This window comes from Betta splendens, chromosome 7 (assembly GCF_900634795.4).
Source record: "Betta splendens chromosome 7, fBetSpl5.4, whole genome shotgun sequence".
Classification (NCBI taxonomy): domain Eukaryota; kingdom Metazoa; phylum Chordata; class Actinopteri; order Anabantiformes; family Osphronemidae; genus Betta; species Betta splendens.
This window is the reverse complement of record NC_040887.2, coordinates 2375521-2394915: the sequence shown is the minus strand read 5'-3', so window position 1 is coordinate 2394915 and position 19395 is coordinate 2375521. Positions and strand designations below refer to the sequence as shown.

At 44.1% G+C, this 19395-nt stretch overlaps 1 protein-coding gene and 1 long non-coding RNA gene across 3 annotated transcripts in view; one reads left to right on the top strand and one right to left on the bottom strand.

Moving 5' to 3' along the window:
• The first annotated feature begins 8050 nt into the window (after positions 1 to 8050).
• On the top strand, positions 8051 to 12975 carry LOC129604317 (uncharacterized). The gene is made up of 3 exons (XR_008695119.1): positions 8051 to 8223; positions 12612 to 12748; positions 12845 to 12975. It is a non-coding gene; the product is annotated as an uncharacterized LOC129604317 (long non-coding RNA).
• A 2928-nt stretch (positions 12976 to 15903) lies between these two features.
• Positions 15904 to 19395, bottom strand: part of slc17a9b (solute carrier family 17 member 9b) — a 6307-nt gene continuing 2815 nt past the window's right edge. Inside the window, exons 7-13 of one of the 2 annotated variants that reach the window (XM_029156268.3) lie at positions 19201 to 19297; positions 19021 to 19108; positions 18893 to 18927; positions 18681 to 18796; positions 18164 to 18219; positions 18045 to 18074; positions 15904 to 17949 (exon numbers count right to left, since the gene is read on the bottom strand). In XM_029156268.3, the coding sequence (XP_029012101.1) occupies positions 17777 to 17949; positions 18045 to 18074; positions 18164 to 18219; positions 18681 to 18796; positions 18893 to 18927; positions 19021 to 19108; positions 19201 to 19297 (595 nt within the window). In that variant the 3' untranslated portion in view covers positions 15904 to 17776. The remainder of the gene's footprint in view (positions 17950 to 18044; positions 18075 to 18163; positions 18220 to 18680; positions 18797 to 18892; positions 18928 to 19020; positions 19109 to 19200; positions 19298 to 19395) is intronic. The other variant, XM_029156269.3, reaches the window with a different exon arrangement.

The window sequence follows — 19395 nt, the reverse complement described above, 5'->3', positions numbered from 1 at the left end:
CTTATTGACAACAGATTTCCGCCTTCTCCTTTAATGCTTTGCGCCATTAGTGAAGCTGTGTTTTGCAGTGTGTTTTGCCGTGTCTTGCGTTTGTTTGAATATTTTTTCTTCCCCTCTCAGTTCACAGCTTTTATCCTTGAGCTCACGCAAACAGTTTTAAGGTCAAGCAGTTTAAGGGCTTGAGAGCTGCGGCAACTTTCACTTTGCTCCCCCCAACACGGAGGCCACAAAGACTCACTTCATCCCATTGTGATAATCTTCTTAGCCTCCTGACTCCACTGTTCAATATGTACGGAGCATAAAAGAGCTGAACCTGAGGCTCAGACTGTGGATTTTCCTTCCTCTCCTACAACATTCTTCTCACAAACAATCAGCCATGGAACTGCTTTGTTTTACTGCTGTGAGGTTTAGTGTCCGTCAGTTAGTGTCAGGTTCAGAATTCAAACATGTCACATGAGCTCAGACGTTTTAAAACTGGGTGACAAAACGGAACCAGATGGAGGCAGCACCATGTTTAACCATGACGCACTATTACTTCTCTTCAACATTTGTTTGGAACATTTACACACAAAAATGGCTCAGTATGGCGATTTACAGGAAGTTATTAGAATTAATTTTGCAGCATATGCTAAGTTATTGAATTCATTTCTTTCTCAGCTGTGAATGTAATAACGATACCAGAAGACAATTAAACCGAGAGATGAATGTTGATACAAAGGCTGATAAGTGTTAATGATGTAATCACAGCATTTAATCTGTCGCTCTTAAATTCAATAACAGTAGCATTTATAATATATTTATATAGTTTAGTTCTGTGGATCAAGAGAAATCCTATGCTAACATCAATTCTTATTTTTTCCTGATTTATTCCTGTAACTTACATGTCAACTAACTTTTGTTTTAGAAGCTGTGGGACAAGGTAGAAAGGAAATAAACAAGTAGCTTACACTCATCTGATAATTCACTTTGGAGGAAGGGAGAAAATGAGGGCGTACATTGTGGGGAAGGGATAAATTGGGGGAGAGACGCTCGCTCTAATCTTCACAATGGGGACCTGCTTACATTATTTCCAGCATGTCTTGTTGATAGTATTCACATTGTACAACATCCTATCAGGTAAGATCACAGACTTGGGAGGATTAGCAGGAATAAAGGGCTTTTATTCTGTTTGGTGGAGGAGTAATTCCTCTGAAATATTCCAACCTTTTCATACTAATATGAAAATGGATTTTAGCTATTTTTGTTGTTGTTTTTCCATCCTGAGGTTTCTTTAGGTCACCGTGACACGAGAGTGGATGGTTTTAGTGATTGAAAGAGAGAAACATAAAGCAGTTAGCTCCTGGATGCTAATGCCATAACCACAGTGGTTAAACAGGAGCTCTAGATAAGCCAGCGCTCCACTACCTTGTTATTCCATTTTCATAGAATGCAAATAAGAGGATAATAACGCCGGCTATCATCCCCGGAGACAGTCATTGTTCTCCAATTGTTTTTGGTCCGGAGTCAAACAACAGAAAAACACCTCTTGTTTTGTTTCCGCTCTGTCCCCTGCTGTTTTCATTTTGCCAATATGAATATCTGGAAAGAGATAAAATCATATGTGAGCCATACCAATGAAAACATCACCTTGTTAAAAGATAATGTTGTTTGCAATTAATGAATCAATTACGGCGTCCGACTGCCAGACTACAGTATATTAATCTTTCATTATCAGTGCTCTGCTAACCTTCCAGTGTTATCTCTGTGCTCCAATAGTCATCCTCCAGGTCCTGTCTCAAGGTTGATCTGCAGAGAGGATGGACAGGAGGCAGCTGGCCATCACTCTCCTGCTACAGCCAGCCATTAGGGCACAGTCGGTGTTTGTGTCTGCATGTTTGTCATTTACAGGTTTAATTAGACATCGCTGTTAATGGGGGAGATGACTTTGGGGCTGCGGATGAATGACACTGCATCATCGCAGGCACCGGGCAACAATATGTTTCACTAAGAGTGGAAGGAAGCGACGAGTGCAGAGAGGAGGGAAGGAGCGAGGGGTTTCGGCAGGGTCACACCAATATTATTTATGAATGGATGAGTCTGTGTGTGTGTGTGTGTGTGTGTGTGTGTGTGTGTGTGTGTGTGTGTGTGTGTGTGTGTGTGTGTGTGTGTGTGTTTGTTAATGGAGCCCCATACTGTATCTCTGTTGGTTCAGGTCACCTGCCGTTCCCTCTGTTGTGTTAAGGATTATCCCAGGAAGTGAACTGGAGCAACACTAATGTGAAACATGCCTCTTACTGTAAACGCACACACAAGTGGACGCCACAGTTTTAGTTTAGATTTATTTTTGTCAAACAATAATATATGAATAGATTTTATAGCAAAACCTTTAAACTCCTGTAGCCAGGTGATGTTAAACATGACAAATACTTGTGAAGATGATAGAATCTGAATGTTTCATCAGAGAAAGAGTTGGAAGATCAAAAAATAAAATAATAATTTGTTGATATTATAATTAGTTTTAATTCCACTAATAGGAACATATATCTTATTTGAAATTATTGTTTGAAGAATCAGACGCATGAAACAAATTTCATGTGCTGCTGTGCATCGTGCCAGAGAATAAAAACATGTCATCCTCAAAACACGCTGTTTATACACAAATTAATTTATTACTCTTTAAGAATGAAAATGCTAAATATTATTAATCCAATCCTATCAATTGTAATCTTTCTTCTATTAATATCGCCAACAATAAAAACAGTGTTTCGTGAGCCAAGCCAAGGAATTACACAGGACACATTTATATTATCCCCCTTTTACACACACACACACACACACACGTGCAGACGCACACACACAAACACACACACATGCACACGCACACACACGCACACACACACGCACGCACACACACACGTGCAGACGCACACACACACACACACACACACACATGCACACGCACACACACGCACGCACGCACACACGCATGCACGCACGCACACATACGTGCAGACGCACACACGCAGACTCTTCAACTTCGTTAGACGTGAACATGGGATTTCTGGTAATGTCCCGGCTCAATTTTCATTTTAATCACGGCGGTGGAATCGTACGAGCCGGTGCTGTGGCTCTGACTCGGTTGATTGTTCTGATTGAGTTTTCTTTGTTTGGCAGATATGTAATGCAGCCTGCTTAAGAGGATTTAGGGGGAGGACAGAGGTTATTGTGTGATTTAATCATGTTGGTTGAGGTGAACCTGCTCTTGTCCAGTTCTGCTGCTACGTCACAAACACCTGTTTTGCATATTTTATGGCATGTGGTCTGTGGGAGGAGTTTCAACAGAAACATACAGACAATGTAAAAAATCATAAATATCTATTAAATGGGGACATTATGTGTTAATAAGAGGAATATTCCCAGACGCACACACAGATCAAAGAAAATGAATGTTTTATTGGTCTGAAGAAACAATTGGTCAAACATGAGACATAGAGGCTTTAAAATGAAACTGGAAACGCAGTGGCTGCTACAACTACAAGCACAGGTTGTCCTGTAACCTCTGAAGCCTCCATGAGCGTTTTCTCACATCTAACTGGTCTCGCCGTCTGCCACTGGGAGGATTACTGGTGGAGTGACCCCCTTTCTCCTGATGTTCACTGTCCCTGTTACCTTTTCACTCCCTACCAGTTACATGAAGATGCACAGATGTGTGTGTGTGTGTGTGTGTGTGTGTGTGTGTGTGTGTGTGTGTGTGTGTGTGTGTGTGTGTGTGTGTGTGTGTGTGTGTGTGTGTGTGTGTGTGTGTGTGTGTGTGTGTGTGTTATTAAGTATTAGCTCTGCTCAGTTTGTGGGTTTCCCCTCCATTAGCAGGCCGTATTATTTACATGATTCCCAGTGGGGGGTCTGCTCCTGGTTTAACACGTCAGCTGCTTCAACAAGCTGAACTGTCAGCAGAGTGTTTAATCTAGACGGAGACACCACGTCCTGCTACAGTTGTTCTTACATCTGCTACTGAAGTACACAGGAAACAATAAACCACCTTTACACAGTTACAAAGAGAAATTGTTCGCTGGGTTTGCATTTATGCATCTGAGCATTACAGTATTAGGATCCATTTTTAAATTTGGACCCTTAATGACTTAATCCTCTCATGGCCTCTCCCGTGCCCTAAAAACAGTGTTAACAGGGTAAGCCTTCATGCGCTGAGTGTTTAACGCACAATGATGCAGTGATGCAATGATGATGATCCAGTCAAACACACTTATTAAAGCCGCAGCAGCTGCAGCAGCTGCAGCGGCTGCAGCTCTGCCTGCTTTTACCTGCTCTGAGCTGAACCTGCTGCTGCGTTTAGGGGACGCTTGCGCTGGGAAATCTGAACCTCTGCTGCGTCTGTGGCTCCTGGCTGCACGGAGGCGCTGAAGCCGGCTCCCTGGCTGCTTCAGCGCGGCTGCTTGGCTTAGCGTCAGCTGTTGGCCCAGCCAGGCTCAGCTCAGATTGCTCCAGATTAGGAGAAGGGGCACTCTGAGAGCGACTATGATCCATATTAAAGCTGCATAAAATGAAAATTGCAAAGATTTAGAGACGGATCATAGGCCACAGAGAATTTAATCACAACCTGGCAGTTTGTGTGTGTGTGTGTGTGTGTGTGTGTGTGTGTGTGTGTGTGTGTGTGTGTGTGTGTGTGTGTGTGTGTGTGCGACTGCATAATAGCACACAGTTACATGAGGATTACTGATGTCGGCTGTATTTACTTATCAACCCAGCGTTCAGTGATGTATCACAGATATTTCATCTGTGCAGAGTTGCTCTGTGAGTGTCAGCGTGAGGTGTTTCTGTGTTTTAAACTTTGGAGACTCTTCTGAGTTGTGTGTGTGTGTGTGTGTGTGCGTGCGTGCGTGCGTGCGTGCGTGTGTGTGTGTGTGTGTGTGTGTGTTACTGTTGCGGTGTCCTCAACATTTGTAATCTCCCCAAAGCTTTAAATACTGTTGCTCTGCATTCAAACGGTCTAGAAAGAGATCGTTGGAAAGAGGCCACGAGGTCTTAGTTCAGATATTTGATCTATATTCATTATTAATTTTTCATGGAAAATGTTTGTTGAGACAATAAAAGTGAGTCGAATTTTCTCAACATTTCTGTTACTATGATGTTTAAGTCTTTATGTTGTTTTATATAACGTATTATAAATATTCAGATGCAGTTTACCTAACAGAAGATATTGCATTTTTTTTATATTTGTATTTTTTATTTTCTCCACTAAAATTATTTATTAGTTTTTTGAACTTGTCAAGTTGAACGTGAGAAGATGTGAAGTTCACTAAATGACTCTAAACAATATTTGTAGTCATTGTCTGAATCTCACTAACTCCCTTTGTCCTCAGTCTGCTGGGTTTCTGTGTGTGTGCAGCCACAGGCTGCATGAGCTTAAGAAACCTGTCTGAATCCACAGCCAGCGTCCGCTTCCTGCTCTGCAGCGTCCACGGCTGAACACATTTAACGTTGCTCACAGAAATAGATTTTGTCTGTATGGTGTTCATTGTCTCAGTTCCGTGTTGTTGTTCATGTCTCACTGCCTCCTCCCGCATTTCTTCCTTCATTCCTTCTGATCCACATTTCCAAAACCCTCTCCAAAAGCAAATTGTGTGTACGTGCGTGTGTCTGCATGATTCGGATACACACAAATGTGAATGTGCACACAGACAGACAGACAGACAGACAGACACACACACACACACACACACACACACACACACACACACACACACACACACACACACAGACTCAGATTGAGCAGATGGTGACCGTATTCATTTTTTCCCCGACTAACATTAACCGTTCATTATAGACAACAGACTAAGCCAATCCCACATCCGCCTGCATGCAACATGTACACACACACACACACACACACACACACACACACACACACACACACACACACACACACACACACACACAAGGTCCAATAATTTTGCCATTAGCCCTGTGACGCTCCCAAAATGTTGCGTGCCCCTCAGTCAGTGTTGATACTCTCTCCTTCCAGACGGTCCCAGCTCTGCTCTGACTCAATCTGTTGACATTTCTGATTCCGTCTCCATGACTCAAATTTCTCCTCCTTCACTTCGGCAACCCACAAAAGGAATGAGGAGCATCTGACGATTCCCTCGGCCTCCCCTCCCATCCAATCCTGCTACGGTGTGTGTGTGTGTGTGTGTGTGTGTGTGTGTGTGTGTGTGTGTGTGTGTGTGTGTGTGTGTGTGTGTGTGTGTGTGTGTGTGTGTGTGTGTGTTCCTTCCACTTTCACTGGCTTCTGTACGAGTCATTCTGCTCTCTTCCTTTGTTTCTTTTTCTGTCTCATTTACCACTTCTCTCTCTCTCTAATCAAATAAAAAGACTAAAACCTGGCACTAAATCAGGTTTAATCTCTGGCTTCAAGAAAAGATGAACATTAATCCACATCTGTCCATACAAATGTTTACCGCTCATATTTCAGACCTGATTAGGCCCTGCTGTTAAGCCGCATGCTCACGGCTATGTGCACGCTGAAAGAAAAGATAAATAAAGACGGAGGCAAAGAGACTAATCTGTGTGTACAACTGTAGTTTTGGGCGAATGTGTGCACTCACATTATCCTCCTGCACAGAATTCTCGCACACTTAAACTAATGAGATTTTAGTTACTGTTCCTCATCCGTCCGCTGGACATCAGTGGTTTAACATGTGCACAATGCTGCCATTTACACGCTCAGACGCAGTCAAATGAGCCAGAAATGAGTGAACCGCTATTGGTGCGATCCCTGACATGAGCAGAGTCAGAGCTTCATCCATGAGAGGAACCCACGCAACAACCTGTAAAAGAAGCTTTAAGTCGAACATCAAGCCTTTTGTCTGTTTGTCTGGTTTTAAAGAACAGAGGACACGAATGAACCTGTTCTCGCTGGTCGTCCGTTCTGACTCACTTCCAGTGAAGCTGAGGTTCAGCATTTACGGACTGATGTGAGGAGTCATTTATCTCATAACAGATGAACCTGTTTGGAAAAGGGTGAACTGGAGGAGCACAGTCGACAAAAAGCCCCTCACTGGTCACTGTCACAGAGACACTTCAGCATTTTCTATTTTCTGTTTTTTTACTCTAACTCTAAATAAAATATGTAGCAAAATTAGGACAAAATTATATTTTTCTCAATATAATTCTAATTTACAGTAAAACATAAATGAGTAAAATTGTCGTGTTGACTGATGGTTGATGTCATTAATTATTTAGGTTATAATAAAAGGTTAAAATTTCAACAAAATGTTTTAAAATCACAAACTTGTTGCTTACAGTTACAACATTATACATTATATTAATCCAGTCATTTTTGCCTTTTGCCTTTTTATTTGCCTTTTTTGCCTTTTTTGCCTTTTTATTTGCCTTTTTTGCCTTTTCATTTGCCTGTTTTGCCTTTTTTGCCTTTTTTTGCCTTTTTTGCCTTTTCATTTGTCTGTTTTGCCTTTTTTGCCTTTTTTTGCCTTTTTTGCCTTTTTATTTGCCTTTTTTGCCTTTTTATTTTCCTTTTTTGCCTTTTCATTTGCCTGTTTTGCCTTTTTTGCCTTTTTTTGCCTTTTTATTTGCCTTTTTGCCTTTTTGCCCCCCCAGCACAAAGTACAAAGAGACAACACATTAGCACCACCTCCCTCCCTCCGTGTCCTCTCTGTCCAGCTCCTTTACTGTCAGTCACCCCGGTGCCCTAAAACTGTCCTAAATGACTTAATCTACAGGAAGACGGTCCTCCAGAGAGGCTGGTGAGAGTCTGTGTGCTGTGAGGGGATTGCTGTAATTACTGGGATCTGTGCACCGTATTTATCTTTTCAAGGGACGGGTGATCCTGCCATAAAAAGCCCAACATTTGGCAGTTAACTAATGCACACCATTAGATTGATTGTGCTGGATTTGTGTGTGTGTGTGTGTGTGTGTGTGTGTGTGTGTGTGTGTGTGTGTGTGTGTGTGTGTGTGTGTGTGTGTGTGTGTGTGTGTGTGTCCCATATTTTCCTACCGCTGTCATGCTCTGTGATGTGTGTTAAATAATGCTTGGTTGTTCTCTATAATCCTGATTAAATGGGGGTTAATGTGTGTCTGTTATACTTTTTCACAGACTCTTCAGCCGTGACCTTCTACAACTACAGAGGCTGCACAGATGAACTGGCTTATGAGACGTGATTAGAGGGAGAGAGAGGCAGCGAGACGAGGCCGCGGCACAGAATCCAGGTATCACCGTGGCTTCGTCTTTGCCGTTGTCCTGTTGTTTCACATCGTAGCAACAAAAGGCACAATTAGTGGCGTTTTGTAATACATAAATATCATTGTCTGTGCTCTTATTCCTGAATATAAAGCTCGGCGGCTTTCGCAATCTGACATTATGAGTAAAATAAAAGGGAGAAAATAATGAAAGAAAATGAAATTATCACTCTTCTTGGATGTGGCAGAGAAACAAACAGATTGACCACGCTCTCCTTTCCAAAATCCTCCCCCGTGCAGGCAACATGTTCCTCACGTCCATCTTGGCTGTTTTTTCAGATATTTGGTGTCAGTGTGTGTCTGTGCGCGCGCGCGTGTACGTGTAAACGCGTCCGTGTGTGTGTGTGTGTGTGCGGTTGTGAAGACGGAGGCTGCACCAGGCTGTCCAGCCTACACACAAACCGTCCCGTCGTTAAATCACCTTACTGTTCCATCCACCATCCACTGCCCTGAGCATGTTTTTCATTTGATGTGTGTTTTGGTTGAAATGAAAGACACATGGGGAGCGGAGAGTGAAAAAGCAGAATGCAGGGGTACGAGGGGAGGATGCATGAACATTAGATGTCAGAGGAACTTCAGACTGTGCTAATAGAACCAAGTTGTGCCATTTTTGCCACTTCGGTGTCTCCGCTGTCTCTCTCTCTCACACACACACAGCCTGTCTGATTTAATCTCTCTTCTCCGTCTTTCTCCCACTTGTTCCTTATTAATTTTTATGTTTCTGACCTCAGAAACGGCCATGAGTACACAGATATATTACAGTAATTATCTAATTTTACAGTGCCATTAAATGTCACAGAAATCCAGAGTTATAGTCTTAATACAATAAAGAGGTTTTGGGCCAGAGGGATGATAACTTAATACTGAAGTGGCCTCAAACAAACTGTCGACTGTGGATTTTGCCCATGTTAATAATATCAGCATCATCGGCTTCTTTTATCGTAACCTCACACATTCTACGCCAAATATTAGTATTAGTCAGGTTTGTCAAGTGTCACAAAAATAAACCGCAAGCTACAGACAAAGAGCGACCTGTTAAATAGTCGACTCCATGAATCTGTTTTTAGCCGCTTTCTGTTTTTAGCGCGATGCTGCTCCACACAGCGGACGAATGCTTTTCCTATCGGTATTTCTGTATTCAGACAACTACGTTTTCCACAAGAATTCAGACTTACAGCATATTATATTTAGATTCTCCTCATTTTCCCAGATCCTGGCCGGCAGGAGTGTTATTTACTGTGGCTCTGACTGAGGCCCATTTGGGAGCAGTTCAAATTCAAAGCTGTGCCAGTCTACTCGTTCCTTTTTTTTTGTCCTTTATTTTCACCCCCTCCGTCTCCCTCTCTATCTCTCACACACCCTCAACTCTTTCTATGTACCTCTGTCCCAGTAGATGGAGATGTGAAATATTTAAATGCACTTTGTTGTTTGGGGACAATGCAGATGGGCCATCGCCGCCCAGACCCCAATGTATGCAAATCTCCATACAAAGCAGCCCAGGATGTTTTCAATATAACACAAGTGCCTCAGGCCCTGTTTTAATCCCTCTTTACCCACAGCCAATGCACTGTTTTATCCAGTCAAACGCCTTAAGCGCTATGTCAACTTGGACATCTGGCCACATAACCGAACCAAAAATAAAAAAGTGTGGATGAGTATCAGGAAGCAGGAACATTCAGTCAGAAGAGGAGCTGGCGAGGAAGGAGGAAACAAGAAAGGTGAACGCTGTTTAGAGTCAAATATGCAGAAATGCTTTTATGAGAGTGAAGTGAAAGACCAGGAGCAGAGTGTGAGGCGGATCCGTCGCGCGGCGTTCCGCGGGGAAACAGGTGCCACTGTTGCTTTCTTCATTGTCTCCTAACTTGTTTTGCTGTTTTCTCACTTGTTTTTCTCGCCCCCACCCTCCAGGAATGAAGCCCACCTAGAAGTGCACGCGTGCACCAGCGAGCACAGATGCAGCCGCACACACACGTGCAGACGCTCAGAGCGCTGACTTCTGCCGTGGTGACATGTGAAGGGTGCTACCGCGCAGCCAGACACCTGGACACACATGGCGGCCTTCACTGCTGCGTGAGGCCGGTGTGCGCTCGGCGTGGGGGAGGTGCAGGGGAGGTGCAGGGGAGGTGCAGGGGAGGCAGCGTCTCCTCAGGGCAGCTCAGCAGCTTTTCCTGGATGGAGCACGGGTTCAGACGCTGGTGGCGATGCTGCGTGTCCTCATTGACCTACATGATACGGCCAACACATACCTGCGCATGTGGGAGTCTCATTTGATTGTGTAAATAGTTGTCGGCATTTATAGAACTGGACATTTGAATAGAATCAGCTTCTACTAAATGTTGCCTCAGCATTTATAAAAATGGAGTGGAAAACTTATGGGAAGAATAGAAAACACTTCATTTGTCTAAATTGTACGTTTAAAATTTCCTAAACTGTTTATTTATTTGAAAAGAAAATAATTAATTCAAAATTGCTGCTAATAATAAAAACTACTTAATCATTAAGTATATTTAAAATTAATTTTGCAAGATCGTATCAGAGGAAATCATTTTGTTACTAAACCAGAGCTTTACGGTGTGTTTGGAATAAATGACCTTCCTGCAATTAAAAGACGGGTTTAATAGCAAATATGAGTTGAATCTCCCGTATCTTTGTCTGCTCCCAGTTAACAGATTGTACAAACGTCGAGCTTATAGCTGCTGCACATCGGAGCTGTGTGAGTGTTTTCTTTGCTCTGTGTTTCTAGCTGGCATGAGAGAGACTGCCTGCAGCTTGTGCGATGGTCTGTGGATGTGGGGGGGGGGTGCTTGCGTGTGCATGTGTACTTAAACCTCAGGCCATCAAAGTGCGTGTGTCTGGATGTGCGGCTAGTTATGTGTGCGGCTGCGTGTGCGTGTCTGCGTGTGTGCGCGGGGAAGCAGGAGTGTAGGTGAGTGCAGAAGACAAACCTGTCAGTTCCACAGCTGGTTTCTCTGGCTGCAGGGCTCAGGCCGGAGCAGGGTGACACTCAGCATCACAGCACCACAACACAGGGCCCGGGGTAAACACACCATCATATACTGTAGGCAGACGCACACACACACACACGCTCACATCTTGCTGGCTGCCCTCACCCGTAAGACCAGTGAAACACACCACCTGGGCAAGTCATCATATCTTGTCAAAGATTTTTTTTCTTCTGTTTTTGGCTCATTGGAGGTGTGAACAACATCACAGACCAGATTGCCTGGCAATGGACTGACCATCATGTTATAAGGAAGAGATGGGGGGAGGTTGAGAGGAACACACAGTGTGAGAAATAACAAGAGGAAAGTATGATTTAAGATGAGAATGAATTTCTTTTTGTTCCATGCTGATGGATGGAGTTGTCTCCGCGCATCATGAGCCGCAGTGGCTCGATCGCAGCGCTCACGTTGCTCCTGACGCGCTATCGATGATAGAAGTTGACGTGGACTATTAACTGGATGGTCCCTTCCTGTGTCAAGAAGAGATTGTGTTCACATCCTTTGGTCTCATTTTGGGACTCGCTTCATAGTGTGCTCCTGAGCCGAGTGGACTCTTTGTGGGGAAAAAGAGCCTCAGGCAAAGCCCCCCCCACCCCCCCACCCACCCAACGCCCCCCTCCCAAAGTGCCCCCCCGCACACACACACACACACACACACACACACACACACACACACACACACACACACACACACACACACACACACACTCACACTCACACATCCTCTTCCATCCCCACACATTTCCATCTCTGCCTAGATGGAAGTGATGGCGATTTCTTCAGGCTACTAGGAGGATGTTGGCCATAGACGTTCTCATAATAAACCCAGTTCACATGGAAAAAGCACGGAGGCAAGAAAAAAAGAGACATAATCATCCTCAACGTGCAGTGATTACTAGATAATTGTGATGCTACACAGGGCTTAAGAGCTCCAGAGCACAGGTATGTTCAGGAAAACAAACAAGCACATTGTGAATTCCGTTGACATTCTGGGGAGAAAGACCCAAAGTGGCATCAATTATAAAAATAAAGTAAACATGTTGACAGGAGAAATGAAACGGTGTTTTGACTCTCGCTGTCATGGGAGGTTCCCCCGTCCAAGGTTTACACAGTAAATGATTATGCCTCAGTGATTTCATGTGTGTGTGTGTGTGTGTGTGTGTGTGTGTGTGTGTGTGTGTGTGTGTGTGTGTGTGTGTGTGTGTGTGTGTGTGTGTGTGTGTGTGTGTGTGTGTGTGTGTGTGTGCTGCGATCAACTTCTGCTAAATACTAATTACTGAATACTTAGTACGGATGCCCTTTCTATTGGGTCCCTTTAGTATAAACATTCATTATGGCTCTTTTTCTCCTTTGTAGTTCCATCATCATTATTCTGCCGCATCCCCTGAGGAGAGAGACAGAGCTGAGGCCGGGGCCGGGGCCGGACCGGGCTGGGGGAGAAAACACTGTAGAACCAGAACGCCAGGACCTGGGAATGCACACAAGTGATATTTGTGAGCGGAGATCAAAAAGCATTTACCTTTAGATGTTTCCCTGATATGAATATTCAACATCCTTATTGAAATCTAATTTGGGTCTCCTTGTCTCAGGGGTCTTTTCATCAGTGCCTGTTGCCTGAGGCCACTGCTGATTGACAGCCAAACTTTAGAAAAGAGCAAGCAGGAAAAAAGGGGAGATCTGGTGGTGTTGGAGATGTGAGTGGTGTGAAGCTGGGGAGAACAGGAACAGATGAGTGGGGGGGGGTGGGGGTGGGGGGGGGGCTGATGGGGGGGGGGGGCATTTAACCTCCTCACGCGCATGCACAAACAGCACGCTGCAGATTATTAGGGTTTATGTGTAAATCTGATAAAACACACCAGATTTTTCCATTTCAGGTTTTGCCCAGTTCACATCCACCAGCGTGAACTTAGTGTAACATTGTTCTTTACATCAGCAAAACTGTGAACATTTTAAGAACAGATTGAACAGTTAACAACAGCGATAAAGACAGGAAGAGGATTTCATATTCTCTGATAAGGTTTTTATCATTTATTTAAAATATTAATGGTGCTCATTTGACTATTCCTGGGATTGAACAGGTTATTTGGAGAGGTCACATTAGACTTGTTAACAAAATGTGGAACACAGAATATTGTAATATTTGGTTTAATAGTCTTTGGTTATTTATTAATTTCTCTTAGGAATCAAACCAGAACAAAGCCTGTTTAATATGTGATTATAAGATCAATTGACTGCAACTTAAGAAGGAACTGTTCAGGTAGAATGTGATGTTTTGTTAGTTAGTGTAGTTTTGTAGAGAATGATGTTATTGATGATGATGTGGGGTTCTATTTAATCTTTGCAGTGTCACGCTTGCTGAGGCTGACGACAGTCAGTTGTATCATTCATTTTTAACAATACAAATTCTAAAAAAAATGCAATGCCCACATCATTTAATTTCTAAACACTGATGTGTGAACTGTGACAGGACTGACTGCAGGGGAGAGTCGGCCTGCAGCCATGGAGAACATTTGTGTCTTGACTTATAGAAAAACAAATATTAGGCTGGACCTGTGCTTCTGCTGAGAAACCTCGAGAGCCTGTAGGTGCAGACGCTACTACGTCATTAGTCTCAAAAAGGGCCAGTGCTGGATATTATTTTCTTCTGCAAAATGTAATATTCACGTTGCTGTTAGGGCTGAATTACACACACACACACACACACACACACACACACACACACACACACACACACACACACACACACACACACACACACACACTGTCCTCATCTGGCCAGTGGGCTGAGCACGGTTTAATGTTATTATTGCGCAGGTGTGGGTCTTGTCCCTCAGGGTTCTATTAAAACGATGCCCCTCTCAATGACGGCTCCGTTTGCTCTTCTTTCTCACACAGGCCATATGTCTAGCAGGAGGCAAACAGCTGATGGGGTTTAATTGACAGAAATCAACATATTTGGTTTTGTGTGTGTGTGTGTGTGTGTGTATGTGTGTGTGTGTGTGTGTGTGTGTGTGTGTGTGTGTGTGTGTGTGTTGGTGAGCTAATGGTAGATGTGCTCTGGCATCAGGGATCCCTTTAAGGGGTGGGTTATTGTAGTTTCAGATGAAGAAAGAAGAGACAGTGAGTTGAGAGACGTTCACGGTGGAGACAGAAAACGGACGTGAAGCGTTGCAGGACGGTGCTGCTGTGAATGTATTTCCTTCATTTCGGGCCGACGTTCTCGTCTGTGTTCAGGGTTTTAACTTCATGTTTTATCCTGCTTCACACAGACGTCGTCCCTGACGTGGGACCCAAAACAAATGAGCGTGTATCCAGGGCTGGGCCTCGAACTCAATCACACGAGTCGAGCAAGACGCTGAAATAATGAGATCTGTCGCACGCAACCATTTTATACTCGCCTAACAGAAATACTGCTTGAAAACTAGAAGAATGCTTAAAAGTAGCCCTGAGCCGTGAGGGACAACCCAACATTAGACTTATAGTCGCAACGCAATTAGCACATAAAACCTTTCAATGGCCCCTCAATATCACAACCCTCCGAGGACGAGCGCACTTACAGTACGAAGCCTCCTGATCTATTACCACAAAGTGATTAATCCTCGCCACACAATGACCAGTCTTAAACCGGGGCTCTATATTATTAGGCAGCCGCACACGGCAGTTTAGCTTTGAGCTAATTAGCATTCACACAAGGAAGCGGAGAGACAGGCCCTCCACCACAGAGGAAGGACATGGGATGAGATGGCGACACAGTGAAATGTCATTAACTTGATGTTAATTACTAATTAATGGACCTATTTCATTTACATGTATCTGGGTGTCTCCGATGGGCCCTGCCTTTACTGGGTTACTCTTACTAGCTGACAGGCGGGGGGAGGGTTTATCTCCCCATCCCTCCCTCTCCCGTGTTTCATCTCTGCTAATTAAATAGTGGGCCACTCATCATGATTATGTCTGATTTTACAATGCCATTTCCTGTCGGTGAGAGCACTCCGATAAGCGACTTGACCACCTCCTTAACACCGGAGCTGCTTTTCTATGAACTGCACATTAAAAGCCGCGCTCGCTGCCAAATCGCCGCACTCCACTGACTTCTATCTGACTTGTTACTTTCACTCACTTTGTGACCCCCCTTTCTCTCCATCGCCACGCGGCAGTCGCAAGCCGCCCGTCTCCATGGTAACCTGAGCCTTTTGGTCCCATGAGAAGGAGTGGGTTGGGTTGACTAGCGTCTGGCCATTCACACGTGGGCAGTGCCAACATGCCAACATGGCACGCGGCATCCTGCCATATGGTGCCGCCACATACGTCCCGCTGGCCCGGACCCGGGATCTGGGCCTGTCGTTAGCTGTGAGTGTGAACGGGACAGACCTGCGCTGGAACCTGCTACATGCGGCACCTGATCCACACGCGGAGCTCATTAGTGATGAGGAGAGAACGAGGTTCTTGTTGGAAACCCTGTTTCACACAGAGCTGTATGAAAAAGGCTCTGTCACGTAATAAAGGGTAAAATGTGAGTTTGAAATCAGTCAGTGGACTTTCCTATAAGTTGCAGCACCGCTTCCTCTCTCCAGTCATCAGACCTGCTGGCATCAGCCTTGATCCTCTGCTGCCTCACTGTGGCAGAACTGAGACACAACTCGGCAAATGTTGACAAAATAGATCTTTATTCAAAGATAACGTATGCCTTTGAATACAACAATGCATCAGGACAATGCATTAGTGAACCTTTAAATAATTCACATCTTAAACTTAAAAACCAACAGAGCTTCAGCTGTTTGTCACCTACATGTTTAGATTTGAAGAGAGGATGAAGGAATGTGATGACGCTTCAATACAAATGACCCTTTCATTTAACATAAGTGATGTTAACTGTGCACCGACAAGGGTGAACACCACATGATGGCGTGACATGATGGACTTTTGATTCTTATTGTAAACCCCCCCCTCTCCACCCACCTCCACCCTCCTCCACCCTAAGCACACACACATAAAACCTACATACAGTGAACGGAAGAGCAATTGTTTGAATGGATCACGGTTCATGGATCACGGTAACGTCTTATTCTCGTTATGTTTGTAAATAGTGAACCACTTACCATAATAATATACGTAACAAACAATCTGTGGATACGTGTGTACATAACAACGACAATCAAACGCAAAAATGCTCTTAGAAAAACAGGCAAACATTAGTGCACAAAGCTTAAATCAGGCACCAGATAATAAAAGCATAGACTAAAGGGGAGCAAGTGGAAATCTAGGCTGAAAGTGAAAGGGAATTGTAAAACCTCAGCGGAAACCAGTTCAGCGACTAGTCAGAACTGTGCAGCCGGCCTTGTTCTACAAATTCCTGAACTAAAGTGAACCCGTGAAGCTATTTTTGCCCACTTCATGTGTGGAGCAACACTCATCAAACTGCTACGTGACATAATTAGCTTCAGAGAGACAGAGCATCAGACACTGCTAAGACAAGTGGACTGACTCCTTCTAACGGTGACATCACTAAGATAACGAGTTGGTTAATAGTGATAACGAGCTTCAGTCTTTGACACAAATAAATAAGAGTCTGTGCAAGTAAGACATGAAGACTTGAAACTTATACAAAGAGGTCAGTCGTGTTTTCATACTGTGATGATTCCTTCCCTAATTTTGCCTAATTCTATATATGTCAGTGTGTACATACATATATTTAAATTAATTGAGGTATTTATAACACGTGATCACACAGAAAATGAAAATAATTAATAATCTTTGGTCTTTCTATTAGGAACATATTATTCGCGCACAGTCTAGGCCTCAGTTCCTGTAAATCTTTCCTGTGACCCCCTCCGGACAGTAACTATGAGGCTGTAACCATGGAGACGGGGACCAGGGAGGGTGAAGTGTACAAGACATTAGTGTGACTGCTAAGTAATTAGCAGCTGTGTAATGAGGTGTCAGTCAAACTGTTCAATCTCAGGCCTACTAATAAAAGACTGCAGGTACGAAAGACGGGGCTTCATACCCACAGGGTGAGAACGTTCCAGCTGCCACATCTGTCACACAACTGCTCGTAATCATCACACACAAATGAACGCGCGCGCATAAACACACACACACACACACACACACACACACACACACACACACACACACACACACACACACACACACACACACACACACACACACACACACACACACACACACACACTCTCTCTACTGCCTTCAACTAATAATCTCTGATTTCTCTGCAACAGATCAGCAGCAAATCAGCAGCTGATCTACGCTGCCCGAGCCGGGACCTGGAGGTGATGTAGATATTCTTCTTTTTTAATTGTTCTTCTTCCGTGTTCTCCATGAACGGTGAGGCTCCTCTGACACAGAATTCAGCTCCGTCCAACCTTTGAGCAACATTGTGCTTCTAACTGTCGCAGTACTTCACACCACAGCAGCAAATGTATTTTTAACCATGTGGTTTGTCCATGTGTGACTTCTTGTCTTTTGGCTCCATCTCCAGTACTGATTCTGTCCTGTCTTCAGATGTGCACGTGGCGGATCTTTATGGAGTCGATGTCCACACGACGGGCCTCAGCGAAGGCCAGGAAGGTGCAGAGGCCCAGGAGGTTGACTGTACTTATGAGGGCGAACACAGACGCCCATGAGCCTGTGGCCTCGATGAGATACCCCGAGAAATACACCATGAGAACTCCTGCAAGAGGCGCAGACACCGTCCACATCAATAGTACACAAACACAAGAATAAACGTCATTAATAAAAAGTCATTAAGGTCTGACTGAAACTCACCTGAGAAAGCGCCGCATGTATTCATAACGCCTGTAAAGATGGAACAATCACCATTTAAATGTACAAGTTTATAACACAGATGGAGCATTGCAGAATGGTTATAAACGTTTAAAACCCACCAAATAAAGCCCCAGCGCAGGATGGAGCAAGGTCTTGAACATTTACAGACACTCCACTGTAAAAGACAAACATGCTCTTCATTCAAGCTTGTAAACACATGTTTAACACATGTTTACTGATAAAATACTCTAACTCCACTAAAAAAAACTGTAAAAAACACACACATAGAGCAATTTCTAAAAAAATATCAATAAATATCAACGTGTAATTAATGCAACACAATAAAACTTAAATTGTGAAAACTCAACACGACACGCAGCATCAGAGGTTCATTCCTCACATTTTCTACTTATTATTTGTTCCTGCTTTGCTGCATGTCTCACTGCAGCTCACCTGCCCTGCCTAAATATGCATAAAGTATTAGGAAACATGGGAGGCAGATGAACAGGTTCAAGGATGATACACGCCATCTGACTTTGCTAAAAATGGAAATGAATGTAATGCCTTCAAAAGGTTTCACCAAGAGAGAGGAACAAAACAAGACACAGAAAGTGAGGCCACTGTAGGAGGCGGTACCTGTGACTGAAGGTGGTGAGGCCCATGGTGGCAGATACAAATGCTACAGCCCAGGGGAAGGTGAGGTTGCCACACAGAAGGAGGGTAAACACACTGGACACACCCATGGAGAAAAACTAACAGAGGGACGAGTGCACACACACCACACAGCCCATTACTGAAGGTACGAGGAACGAGAGAAAACACTGAACAGTGGGAGATCTGCCAGTTACCTGCATCAGCTTCCTCACCGAGGCCGTGTCGAACCCTGAGGACGACCAGGAGACAATCAGGACACGTGCTTCATCAATTACAAACACATTTTAAAATAATTCAGATGTCTGTCTCCAACTTGCTGCACCTTTACTGATGAGGTGGTCAGACAGGCATCCGCTCAGGAGGGATGAGGGAATGGCCACCAACCAAGGAATGACGTTGAACACCCAACCCTGAGGAGCAGCACATCCCAGACTGAGCGTCCACAGCATTTGTTTGCATTTTGCCCAGATGATCATGATTCTTTTTCCTGCAGCCTTCGTACCTTTGCATCAGGAAAGGTGTCTTTAAAGAAGGTTGGCAGCCACGATAGAAGAGTGAAGAAGGTGCTGGCTGTGCAAAGGTGAGTCACGATCACGGCACTGGTCAGAAGAACAGAGAGAGACACGCTGTCACACCAAGCCTCCCCACTGCTGAAGCCACATAAACATGAGCCCATGTAATAAGACAGAGGATTATT